General features: G+C 37.5%; 1 protein-coding gene across 3 annotated transcripts in view; it reads left to right on the top strand.

Moving 5' to 3' along the window:
* Positions 1-9,367, top strand: part of MRPL39 (mitochondrial ribosomal protein L39) — a 48,776-nt gene extending 39,409 nt beyond the window's left edge. For all 3 annotated transcript variants that reach the window (XM_032353122.1, XM_032353132.1, XM_032353114.1), the window contains exons 7-10: positions 1,148-1,213; positions 2,130-2,283; positions 6,156-6,203; positions 9,269-9,367. In XM_032353122.1, the coding sequence (XP_032209013.1) occupies positions 1,148-1,213; positions 2,130-2,283; positions 6,156-6,203; positions 9,269-9,316 (316 nt within the window). In that variant the 3' untranslated portion in view covers positions 9,317-9,367. The remainder of the gene's footprint in view (positions 1-1,147; positions 1,214-2,129; positions 2,284-6,155; positions 6,204-9,268) is intronic.
* The last annotated feature ends 4,232 nt before the right edge of the window (positions 9,368-13,599 follow it).

Genomic DNA, 13,599 nt, shown 5'->3' with positions numbered 1-13,599 from the left:
AGATTTCCCATTCTCTCCACTCCACTTTACAAGTCTAGGAGGGCTTGTACGAAAGTTAGTTGAATGTGTGGAAGGAGGTTTAGGGATGGTTTGGGGGCAAGTTTGAGGGGATAGAGAATTTTGGATGGTTAAGGTAGGTCAGTGATTAGGCCTTCTGCTGTAGGGGGAGCCTTACATGGCTTTGACTCCCAGGAGACATGTGCATCTCTTAGAGGTGGGTCAAGAGGGACAAATATTAAGGGAACTGGCTTCCTTAATAATGTATGGGGGGCTTTGGCAGAAGGGGTATGGCAGTAAGTGGATGTTTTCACGTCAACTCATGCTTCCCAACTTTGCCTTACACCCTCCTAATAGTCGTTTAGCTCTGGGGTAAAGAGGGCTCTTAATAGTGGTAAAATTATGATTTGAACCTGGGTTGTGCAGTTCCATCTCTGCTATTAGCTGTAGTAACAGGATTGGGTAGATTTGAGAAACATTTAGGCCGTAGAATTGACATGACTTGGCAATGAATTGGATGGAGGGGGTGTGGCAGGAGAAGCAGGAATCAGGGAAATCTCTGAAGTTTTTCACTTAGACGTGTGGGTAGTTGGCGGTGTCATTTACTAAGCTAGGAAGCTCAGGAATAAGAATACATTTGGCAGGAAAAGAAGGAGTAAATTTTTGCTCTGTGTGAGAATTGCAGAGTGTAAGGTACTTGTGAAACAGTCTAATAGATGTTCAGGAGGGTCTTAGATATGTAGTTCAGGGCTCATAAGAGGGATGTGGATTAAAAGCTGAACTGTGGAAGGAAAACAGAAGTGGGATTAAAGCTGTGCATGTTAAGGAGCTAGCCCAGGGAGGTTACTTAGTGAAAAGGGGCTGTAGGGCAGGTCCACTAGAGAGTGGAGAGGGGAAGAGTGGCCAGAGAGTTAAAGTATTCAGCAGTAGGGAGTGTCATGGAAGCCAGAGGAAAAGAGCACTCGGAGAGATGGAGTTTGGTGGAGTTGTGACATCATGGCCAGACTGAAGGACGTGAGGCGTGAAGGGGAGGCTCCAAGTGTAAACCCCTCTTTCAAAAACTATGGCGAAAGGGGAAGAGAAAAGGAGGGGTTCTTTAAAAATTTTGTATATTTAGAAGTAAAATTTTTTTTTCTTTGCCACTTTTTAGGTACAAAATGGATTTCATCGAAGAGAAGGCATCTCAGAACCCTGAGAGAATAGTTAAGCTACACAGGTAAGTAAAAATAAATTGGCTGTCATGCTAATTTATAGGAAGATGTAGCTTTATTGTGGTTACCCAATGTGGTGTATGACTGCAAAAGATGCATTTGTACTCAAATTTGTTATTCTCATTATCTTATTTTCTGTTGCTTTGTTCATAGTTTTTGTAGGGTGGTAACTGGATGATTTAAATTATCTTCAGGAGCAGTTCTGGTTTCTGTTCCTCATTCTATTGTTATTTTTATTTCAGCATTTCAAGAGTTGAAAACCATTGTTTAAGAGTTGAAAACCATTGTTTAAAAATGTGATTTTCAAAAGTTAATTTTGAAATTGGGCAAAATATTCATTGCTACGAATTGAACATAATTCATGTGTATTCACAAATGTCAATACTAATTACTACTTATGTTACATATAAGTAAGTAAAATAGGAATGTGCTTTCTGATACAGGGATGAGGGAGATAAGACAATGCATAATGCGTGCGCAGAAGTGACTTCGTGACCTATATCTTTTTTTCTCAGTCTCATGTTTTCTTGGCTCAGAGTTAATTTTTTTCTACAAAGCTGCTCTTTGGACAATCTGTTTTATACATTGAGTTCCTAACTCTATTACAACGAGTTGTTGCAAGGTTATAGATTACAAGGTTTTAGAAATTGGATTCATTCGATAGCATGTTGCGTTCAGTGGTCTTAAAAATCTCTGTAAAATTTTATCAGTGCTAATGAAGAACAGGGTTCACTTGACTTTAATTTTCATAGTTTTAGCCTCCTCACTTGAGATTATTGTGTCAGGAGCAGTAGAGACTGAATTGACCCACATGAAATGTTCTTGACTTGGGGACATTGTCCCAAAGAGAATATTTTTTCTAAACTACTGTAAATGGTTTCATTTTGAGGTTTAATGTGTTTGTTTTTAAAATCAAATCAGGTTTGGTGACTTCATTGATGTGAGTGAGGGTCCTCTTATCCCAAGAACAAGTATTTGTTTCCAGTATGAAGTGTCGGCAGTTCATAATCTTCAAGCCACCCCATTGGGTCTTGTACGAAGATTCCAGGGTCTGTCTTTACCCGTACACTTAAGAGTAAGTAAAGTTTAAAGTTTCAGATCGTCCAGTTTGGAGGGTGATTGTGATTCTGGTCTTGATTTTATACCAGTTTGAAGGACAGACATTTTAATTTTCATTAAGTTGTGTGACAGTAATACTTTGTAAATTCAGGTTTATGATAAAAACAATTTTCCCTGGAATGTAAACTGATCATTCACAAAAGAAATACTAGTTGAAAAAGTTGAATCAAACTGTGATAGTAATTTTAATTTTTCGAGTTAGTATAGGGAAGGAGGGTGCACTGAAGATTACTGGAGTGCATATTGGTAAGGCCTTCTGGAATGTCTTTCAGGTTTAGGTTTGGCAGACTTTTCTCCTTAATTTTCCTAATCTATTTATGACCCAGAGTCTGTTATTTTCCATATTGTTCCCACTCCTTGTTAATGCCTTTTTTTAAAAAATTCAACTTTGGATTTTGAGATAATTCAAAATCTGTGTAGGTTCACATGTAGTTATAAGAAATAATACAGAGATTCCAAGTTACCTTTGCCTAGTTTTCCCAATGATAGTGTCTTACAAAACTACAGTACAGTTTCACAGCCAGAGTATGGACATTGACATAATGAGGATATAGTACAATTTCTTTCCAAGACTCTCTCCTGTTGGCCCTTTATAGGCATACCCACTCTTCTCTGCCCCACCTCCACCTCCTCACCTCTGGCCACTATTAGTCTGCTCTCTCCTCCTACAAATTTCCATTTCAGGAATATCATGAATGGAATAATACATTATGTAATCTTTGGGGATTGGCTTTTTTCTCACAGCATCATTCTCTGAGGATTCATCAAGGTTGTTGTGTAGTTGGTTCTTTTTTATTGCTGTATAGTATTCTGTGGTATAGACCTACTGTGTATTGTTTAACCATTCACCTGTTAAAGGATATATATATATATTTTTATAGTTTTTTGGCTATTATGGATAAAGCTGCTATGAACATTTTTGGGAATATGTGTTTTCGTTTCTCTGGGATAAATGCCCATGAGTGCAATTGCTGGCTCATATGGTAGGCATATACTTAGTTTTTTAAGAAACTATCAAACTGATTTCCAGAGTGACTCTACCATTTGACCATTCCTATCAACAATGTGTGAGTAATCAGTTTTTTGATCATTGCCAGCATTTGACATTGTCACTGTTTTTAGCCATTATGATAGGGTCGTAGTGATTTCATACTGTAGCTTTAATTTGCATTTTCCTGTTGGCTAATTTTGTTGAACAACTTTTCATGTGTTTATTTACCATCTGTATATTTTTTTTGGTGAAATGTCTGTTTATTTTTTTTGTTTATGTTCTAATTAGGTTTTTTTTTTTTTTTTTTAAAGATTTTATTTATTTATTTGACAGACAGGGATCACAAGTAGGCGGAGAGGCAGGCAGAGAGAGACCGAGAAGCAGGCTCCCTGCTGAGCAGAGAGCTGGATGCGGGGCTTGATCCCAGGACCCTGGGATCATGAACTGAGCCGAAGGCAGAGGCTTTAACCCACTGAGCCACCCAGGCGCCCCATTTTTTTTTTTTTTTTTTTACTGCTGTTGAATTTCTAAGAGTTTTTTTCCTAGTATATTCTGGCTATTAGTCTTTCATTGTATATATATATAACAAGTTTACCTATATTTTCCGTCGGTAATTACATCTTTTCATCCTTCTAACAGAAGAAGTTGGGCAGATCAGAAGTTTTTAGTTTTGTTGAAGTTTAGTTTATCAGTTTTTCTGTTTATGGATCATGTTTTTGGTGTTGATTCAAAGAATTCTTTGCCTGGACCTAGAGCCCAATGATTTTCTTCCTTTTTTCCCCCTAACAGTTTTATAGTTTTATATTTAATTCTGTGTTCCATTTTTTGTTAAATTTTACATAATGTCTGAGATTCAGGTTGCGATTCATTTTTCTTGCCTATACATGTCAAATTGCTCCAACATCATTTGTTAAAAAGGCTTCCTTCCTCCATTAAATTGCTTTGGCACCTTGTTAAAATCATTTGGGGATATCCCTATGGTTCTATTTCTGGGTTCTCTATTCTGTTCCATTGGTTTGTGTGTCTGTCCTTCTACCAGTATCATGGTCTTGATTACTGTAGCAGTAAACGGTTCTTGAATCAGGTAGAAGAATTCATCCTGTGTTATTATTTATAAAAATTGATTGAATTATTTTAGGTTCTTTGCCTTTTCATTTAATTTTAGGATAATCTTTCTGTATTGACAGGTCTTACTGGGACTTTGATAGGAATTTTATTTAACCTGTGTATCAATTTGGGAAGAATTGATGTCTTTACTAAATTGTATCTTCTAGTCTATGAACATAGTATATCTTTCATTTAAATCCTTCATCTCATTCATCAACATTTTGTACTTTTTAGCATTTGTCCTTGACACGTTCGATTTTTCTCCACGTACCCGTTTCCTTTGCTAGCTTTCTGCATTTCACCATCTACTTAGCTGAGAGGTAATCCTTGATTCTCTATTTCCCTCCCATCTATGCTCTATCCCATTCATCAGCAAGGCCTTTAAATTCTTAACACTGAAACATGCCCGGAGTCCCTCTGTCGCGTAGCATCACATCTGCTACCACCACCCTTTCCAACCCGCCTTACTCTTTACCCCTTCCTTGATTTCACTCTGGCCCCTGAAGCACATTCCTTACTTAGTATCCAGAATGACCTTTTTCATATATAAATCAGATCATGTAATCCCTTTGCCCTATACATTCCAGGGGCTTCTTATAAAAATCCCAACCCTGGGGGCACCTGGATGACTCAATGGTTAAACATCTGCCTTCCACTCAGGTCATGATCTCCAGGTCCTGGGATTGAGCCCTGCATTGGGCTTCCAGCTCAGCAGGGAGCCTGCTTCTTCCTCTCCCTCTCCCCCAGCTTGTGTTCTCTCCTTCTCTATCTGAAATGAATAAAATCTTTAAAAAAAAAAAAAAGATCCTAGCCCTGTACGTTGTCTCCCAAAGCCCTACATTATCTGGCCTTTGCCTGCCTCTCTGACCTCTCATACCACTTTCTCCATCATCCACCGGCTTCCAGCCACACCGGAGGGTCTGCACCCATTGTCCATTCTGCTGGAGTCAGGTGTGGTTTTCCCTTTAAACATACAATGCTGCTCTTTTCTCCAGAAGGGCTTACATGTACATACAGTAATTTTATCTTTTATCATAGATTTTACCAGGTCATTCAGTGAGACAGTCACTGGCCCACCCGTATCCCTCAGTATCACCTTTAAATGACTTAGTAAAATTGATGCAGTCCTTAATGCATTTTACACAGTTTTCATCTGTGCATTCTGAGAATCCCCAACTATATACAATTTTTAAGGATTAAGTAATTGGTTCTATAATTATTTTGTCTCCATTAGTTTTTACTTGTTCTTTAAGGTAATGTGTTAAATCCTCTAAAACTGCCATTTCAGTGTGAAGGTGTCACCGTCGGTCAACACTGGTCACCATCAGTTCTTGATGAACCTCTCCTTGTGATTGCTAGTGGTTTGAAGAATGACCTCTAGTTTGTTGAAAATGGCTATTTAGGGAAAGAACTACAGCCCATGGGAAAATGAGGCAGAGTTTTGCTTCCCATTAGAAGGAATGCTGTCTGCGATGGTGGTGATTAGGAAGGAGATAAGAGGACGAGTGGCATTTTCAGTGCTATGTCTGCTTTTCTTACATGCCAGACACAGCAGCTGTCCTGTAAAGTACCTTTTCCCCTCCTCGAATCTACTTTTGTAACTGCTTAGGCTCGTTAGTACCGCCTGACTTCTTATGTATTTGTTTTGTTTAAAACCTACTTAAGACTCATTTCCTTTTATTTTAACTTTATTGCTTTATTTAATTCATAGTGAATCTTTTCTTTTCAAGGCACATTTTACGATATGGAATAAGTTGTTGGAAAGATCTCGGAAAATGGTAAGTGTTTTTGACGGCTAATGACTACTGTTCCATGAAGAAATTTTTACTGGAATCAAGCAACAACACAACAAATAAAAAAGAGAAGAAAAGAAAACAAAAGAAAAAAGTAATTAGTTGTCTCAATAGCTAAAGCAATGTTATAGTTGGTGACCCCAGTAGTATCTTGGCAAGAGAATAGTTGTAATTTGGCATTTCTCCTGTTTTTGTTTGTTAATATCATGGAGATGATACTGTAGAACTTGAAGAAGAATAAGACTGCTGCTCTATAGTAGTAATAGTTCTTAGAGGGTCCAGTGATGTTAATTAGGTCTTTGATAATTTTTTTGTAGACTTAATGAGCATGGGAAGATTAAAGTTTGTCAGATATATTTTGAAACTGCCTTGACATTGGTTGACATATTAAATGTGCAGATGTCCTGAAGAATAGTATTTGAGTTCTTGTGTTTTGTAGTTCATTTTGTGTCAGGCCTTTAAACTGACACAGTAGGGATGATTGTGATTTCACCAGTAGGAGTGATTGTATTTCTTGACCTCTGCTATCCCTATTTACTCTTTCATAGGCTAAGTGCTCGTCCTTTACGTACATCATTGAATAGCTGGTCCATGTAATCTGGCCTCATAAACCCTTCCTAGTTATCCTGATTTTCCACTCAAGCTTGCAAGCATATATCAAACTATCTTTTTTCTTCTTCTTCTTCTTCTTCTTTTTTTTTTTTTAGTTTGCAGTCTTATATCACTTTATTTTTTCCCAGCTTTATAATTGATATATATATAGCATTGTGTAAGTTTAAGATGTACATTGTAATGATTCTATATATGTATGTAGTGCAAACTAATTACCACAATAAGGTTAGCATTGCCATCACCTCACAGAGTTACATATTCTGTGTGTGTGGTAAGAACTTTTAAAATCTACTCTCAGTAACTTTCAGATATATATTAACATTATTAACTCCGACTTATTTTCAAGTTTGTTTGCTCATGGCACTTTTTCTGTCTGGAGTCTCTGTCCTTTTCTCCTTCTCTCTGTGAATGAATACATCCTACTTATTCTTCACTACCTCATCCAAGTCTTACTGTCTTCATGAACCATTTGCAAAGTGACCTCCGAACAAATACCCATTCTTACAATTTCCACTTGATTATATATCTCTTCATATGGTTTTTCAGTTGTTTTTGCTAGTGCATTTACATTCAGTCTGTTAACCCATTCAGGGTTTATTATATATGTGTCATGGCAAATTTTGAGCCCAACCTTTGGTGTATGGGTTACCTGGTAAGTATTGATAATTTTTTATGATGATGTACAAACCTAGTCTCTATTAATGAATTTACAGATAGAATTTATTATTGAGGCACTTAGTCATAATGTTCTTGTGTAAAGAGTACATATAATTTCCTCATGAAAAGAAAGTACTTTTGAATGGATAGAAAAATTTTGTTTCTTTGGTAACAATTATCATTTTATTATTTATTTTTAATTTATATATATATACATATATATTATTCAAGTGTAATTAACACACAGTGTTATATTAGTTTCAGGTGTACAATGCAACGATTCATCAATTCTATACATTACTCAGTGCTCGTCACGATTAAGTGTGCTCTTAATCCCCTTCACCATAATCATCATTTTAGGTTAGGAAACTAGAGGAGAAATGAGTTTATAATAGATGTAGAAAAATAGTGGGGGTAGTAACCTAGAGTATGTAATAGGAATCAGGGAATAGCTGTTTTTGCAAAATTTATTCTGGTTCAGTTTCCTTCTGTCCATTTTGTTTAAAGGGAGTAGGTTAAACATATGGTGCATTGATTCAACTAGCATAGACATGTCGAATGTGTGTTATGTGCCCGGAGCTGTAGGTAAAGAAATGAACAAAACCTACTTACTGGCCTCAAGGAGGCTACTTTAATGGAAACAAGACTTGCAAGCTGACAGTTGGGTGTACAAGTGGAATTCTGGCATACAGCAAAGGACCCGGACTAAGCTGGAGGATCGGTTAAGGAGGGTTCCCAGGGATTGGAGTTGCTTAAGTTGGCTTAGAGGATGACTGAAAGTGGGCCTGGCAGATAATTTGCTTGGGGTTGGGTTGGTGGTTATCTCAGAGTAGATAATGCCTAGAGAGATGGAGGAATGGAGAGAGAGAGGAATAGAAGATGGATCTGAATGTACAGTCTTCTGTAGGGTGGGTGACGAATCCAGCAAAGTCTGTTGGAAATAGCGTATGAAGAGGGGCTTGTCTTCCATGCTAAAGAATTGGCATTCCCCTCCTGGAAGTGATTGGGGGTTACTGGGGAATGTGAAAAAGGAAGTAACCTATGGGTCAGCTATTTGTGTTTAAATGCTTACTCTGGGGCAGCATGGAAGAAAGCTGTGGCTTAAACTAGCAGTCCTGTTAGAGGGATAGAAGGTGGTGAGGTCCTGAAGCTTAGGTGTGGCAGTGAGAGTCACTCAGGTAGAATTAGTAGGACTGTTGGTTGAATATGCACGTAAGAGAACAGTGGATTCTCGAATGGCAGGTGTGGTCAGCTGGGTAGAGACCTTCACAGGGATAAATAATGCTGGAGGTGGGGTGAGTGTCAGGGTAATGAGGAGTAAGTTTAGCTGTTTGATGTGTTTGAGTGACACAGAGTAGAAATGTGGATGTACAGATACCTACTTCTACTAAACCTGTAATATACCATATTTAAAATAGAATTATACCTCCCAAGAAAATCCACTGATTTAAAATACTGTGTGACAGCATTGCTGGTATTTTTCGTACGTGAGTGATTTCATTTTGTAATTGAAAAATAAAATGACAGACTGGAGAAGCCTAGCTATATGCTTCAGATTATATTTTTAATGAAATTGTTGTACTTTACATGATAATCTATATTGGGAACCTGGCCTTGTGCATTTTCTTCTTTTTCTGTTTAACTTTCTATAATAATTACTAATGAAGGAGAAAGACCAAGGGTAATAGGAGAAGGACTATGGAATGATTTAAAATGGTGGGGGAAGAGTAAAACTAAAAGTCGTTATTTATTAGAAAAGTAAAGTATTCATGTATTTACAGGTAACTGAAGATCAAACTAAACCTACAGAGGAAAGTGCATCGACCTAATAACTTCCTAAAATTTAAGTATGTATAATAAAATAAAAATTTTATATGAAATATTTGTGTGTTCTTATAAAGATTAACTATTGGGGCACGAGGGTGGCTCGGTTGGGTGTCCCACTCTTGGTTTTGGCTCAGGGCATGATCTTGGGGTCATGGGATTGAGCTCTGTCAGGCTCCGTGCTCAGCATATGGACACCATGCTCAGGGGGAAGTCTGCTTGGGATTCTTTATCTCACTCTGGCTCTGCCCCTCCCGCTCCTTGAGTACTCCCTCTAAATTAATAAAGAAAAGAAAATTAACTATCTTTTTTCTCCCTAAGACTTATACTGATGTTTATTTTCCCTCTATTATTATTATTTACTTTTTACTTTCTTTAAAGTTTAAAACAACTTACGCTGTTCACAGTAAAAATTTTGTGCAGAAACAACCCTGTCCTCTCTGACTCCCCAGATAGGACACTTTGGCATGTTTTCTCTGTTCAGTCCTTTTTCTACATGTATAAACATATATGTATTAATACAAATGGGATCCTTTAAAAACATAAAAGATCATAAAACTAGTTTCCATTTTTGCCATTTTAAACAATGGCACAATAAATATTTTTGTACAAAAGTGCAAGTGTTTTGTGGATAGGTTAACTGAGAATTTACTAATTAACTGAATATTCATTATATACTGGCCATGATGCTAAGCCTTTCACATGGAATCTCTTATTTAATCCTCACAACGTTTGAGAAAGTGTTTCTGTTTTGTAAATGAGGAAACAGACCATAGAACTGGCCAATAGCAAAGCCGGAATTTGGACCCAAGTAACCACTCGGCCTCTGCACTGCCTCACATATAAATACTTTGTAGGAATAGATTTCTGATAGAGTTACTGGCAGATGCTACCAGATCTTAGCCTCCCAAAGGTTTTGCCAAATGACAGTCCCAATAACAGAGTTCTGCTTTCCCGTGACTGGGGCAAGTCTTGATTGTCAGTCTGTTAAAACTTTTGCCAAAAAATTTCTTCCTGGGTGTAGTGCACAGGTTTCTTCTGAATTTCTTTCTTTCCTGGGTGGGATCTACTTCTTCCTAGAGACTGTATCTTCCTTTTGCTTTATTAACTTTTTCATTGTGCTGGAGTCCACAGTAAGTTACATCTTGAGAAAAAGCATCTAAGAGGTTAAGCCCTTGCATGTCTAAAGTACCTTTGTTTTGCAAACTTAAGTTTGATCAGCTGTTTGGCTGGTAGAGAATTACAGATTGAAAAATAATTTTCTGTCAAGACTTTGAAAGCAACTCAAGTATCTTCTGGCAATGTTGCTAATGAAAATCTGATACTCATCTGATTTTGTTCCTTTTTATATAAGCTATTCTCTGGAACCCTGCCTTCCTCCATACCATTCACCCTGCCATATACCCACATACATACACACCCTGGATACTTTTAGGATCTTAATGTTCTTGGTGTTATAAAGTGGTAAATTTTATGTCTGTATCTAGATTAAAAAAAATTTTTTTTTTATATCTCTTGAGCTCTAGGAAGTTTTTATTTCTAAATATTTTTCTTTTCTGTTTCTCTAATACCTTTTATTAAATTTTGGGTCTTCTGTATTGGTCTCCTGTATTTCCCCTCCCCCCTCTTTTTCATTTATATCCTAATCTTTTTAATTGAACTTCTTATACCACTGACAGTTATGATGGGGGTTTTCTCAATGCTAGAATGAAGAGCTCTTCAGCCTTGGTCATAGATGTCTTTACTGACTTCTCTCACTCTTCCCAGATAGTGCTCCCACTTATTTCATGAGATCCTTCCATTAGTTTACCTGGGGGGAAATACTGGGGTTCATGGGGATGAGGGGTCAAGGTCAGCTGGTTTGTTTATAGACTTCTAACTCCTTTCTTTTTAGCCCTTCTTCTGTTTTCTGTCTTCTACCACCGGAGCTTCTCCGGGCTCATCTGGGCAGGTTGTCTGTCTCTCTGACAGGCTCTCTCCACATTCTAAGTGGTGACATCCTCTGCTGTTCTATTCGTCCCATCTTTTGGAAATTTCTCATCTGCTGCAGCTTTCCTCTCCCATCCCCTTGGTGAATTTATACTTCGATTTTTAAAAAATTCTGAACTATTTTGACCATACAGAAAAATAACAAAATAATTTAACCCCTGTTTAAGTAGATATTTATTCTCCTTTTTTGAATACCTAGCACTGCTTGAACATCCACTCTGACAACTTCCCACTCTATGGATCTTCTCTCCATAGAGTAGAAGAAGAGTAAAACATAATTTCCAAAATTTCCTTGTAGCTGGGGGCTCAGGCAGGCATCCTAGGTCCCCAGTTAGACATACTTGTATGAGATTGAGACGGGACACCACGAAGACAGTGTGGCTCATGGGATCCATTTTGTTAGGGGAGCAGTGACTTGTGGCTTTCAAGGCCGCAGTGGTTCAGAGAGCTATGCTCAGTAGTTCTCCCCCTACAGCTTCTCTGCTGTAATGACATGTTTCGGAGTTGTATAACCAGATTGCCAAGCCTGAGGCCATTTGTGAGCCGTTTGTTTTTTGCTTAAACTGGCAAGAGCAGATCCTGTTTGCAGCCAAGAATGTTGACATATAGTCACTACCCAAATTTAACCATTGTTAGCCTTTTCCTTATTCATTTCAGATCCTTCTTTTAAAATAAAAAGCTACCTACCCATTGCCCATTGAAAATCTCCCTTTTGTCATTTCCTTCCAAGAACTACCATCTTTTTCATGCACATCTTTAACCCTTCATGATTTGCAATGTATAGTGTCCTCTGTGTTTTAAACTAAATATAATTTGTTTCATGATCTGTATCCTTTTAAAGTTTATCACTCAGCATTTTAGTTTTCACATTTAACATGTAGATATGTGTAGAGCTAGTTTAATGTGCAGAGCTGGTTGATAACGTTTACTGTTCCGTTGTGTGATTAATCCCACAGTTAATTCACTTCTCTTGTTGTTGGCCATTGAGGATGGTCTTGATTTTTTATCTTATTTAATTTATTTTTTTAAGATTTTATTTCCAAGTAATCTCTGTACCCAACATAGGGGTCAAACCTACAACCCCGAGATCAAGAGTTGCGTGCTCCACAAACTGAGCTAACTAGGTGCCCCCTTTTTAGTATTACAAAAAAACATTTTTTTTTAAAAGATTTTATTTATCTATTTGACAGAGATCACAAGTAGGCAGAGAAGCAGGCAGAGGGGGGGGGGGAAGCAGGCTCCCCACTTGAGCAGAGAGCCCAATGCGGGGCTCATTCCCAGGACCCTGGGATCATGACCCGAGCCGAAGGCAGAGGCTTTAACCCACTGAGCCACCCAGGCGCCCCTACAAAAAACATTCTTGTGTATGTTTCTTTGTGTACACATTTGACAGTATCTCTAGGGTATATACCTAGAAGTGGAACATCTTCAGCTTTACTAAATGTTATTAATTACTGCAATAGTTGTAGCAGTTTACTCCCTGTCAACAATGGTGGGTCTGTTTCCCCTCTCCTTCACAGTTACCATTATCAAACATTCAGGTTGGTTAGATATGCCTGATCCTAACATTTAATCAGTTTGTTTAATACTGAACATAGAGCGACAATGAGCATCTTTTCATTTGTTTTTTTATCCAAGAAGGTTTCCTCTTCTGTGAGTTACCAGTTTATCCCCCCAACCCCCTTTTGAAGTGGATCTTTGGTCCTTTCATCAGGAGTTCTTCATATATTCAGAAAGTTAAACTTTTGTTACTGTAAATACCTTCTCTAGTTTGGCTTACCTTTTAACTTTGTGTTGTCTATTTTTAATGTGGTCGAATTATCCATTTTTTCCTTTATGATTTATATGTGCCTAAGAAATTCAAGAAAGCCTTTTCTAACTTGAAGTAACACTGGGTGTTGAAGTAACACTGGGTGATGAAATCACTAAATTCTACGCCTGAAACTAGTGTTACATTGGATGTTAACTAACTGGAATTTAAATAATTCAGAGTTCTGGTAGGATCAGTCCTTTTTTAGTCTTCTTTTTCAACATTATAGTGGGTATTGTGGGATCATCTTGTCAACTTCTGAGCCATTTGTCTTAAATCTGCTTTTCTGATACTGAAATTTCTCCATGAGGTTTCTTCAGGATATGATAAATATTTTTTCATTTCTTTCAGCTTTTTGTGTCATTATGTTAGGTTTTCTCTTTAAAAAAGCATAGAGGAATCTTTTTTTCTCCCTTAAATCCATGCTCCTGCAATGATTGTGGCTTTGATGGTTTCTGCTGTAATTAAATCAGTATTTGCTTGTATTTT

The sequence above is a fragment of the Mustela erminea genome, chromosome 1 (assembly GCF_009829155.1).
Source record: "Mustela erminea isolate mMusErm1 chromosome 1, mMusErm1.Pri, whole genome shotgun sequence".
In the NCBI taxonomy this organism is placed as follows: domain Eukaryota; kingdom Metazoa; phylum Chordata; class Mammalia; order Carnivora; family Mustelidae; genus Mustela; species Mustela erminea.
The sequence above is the reverse complement of the archived record's forward strand: the minus strand, read 5'-3'. Positions and strand labels throughout refer to the sequence as shown.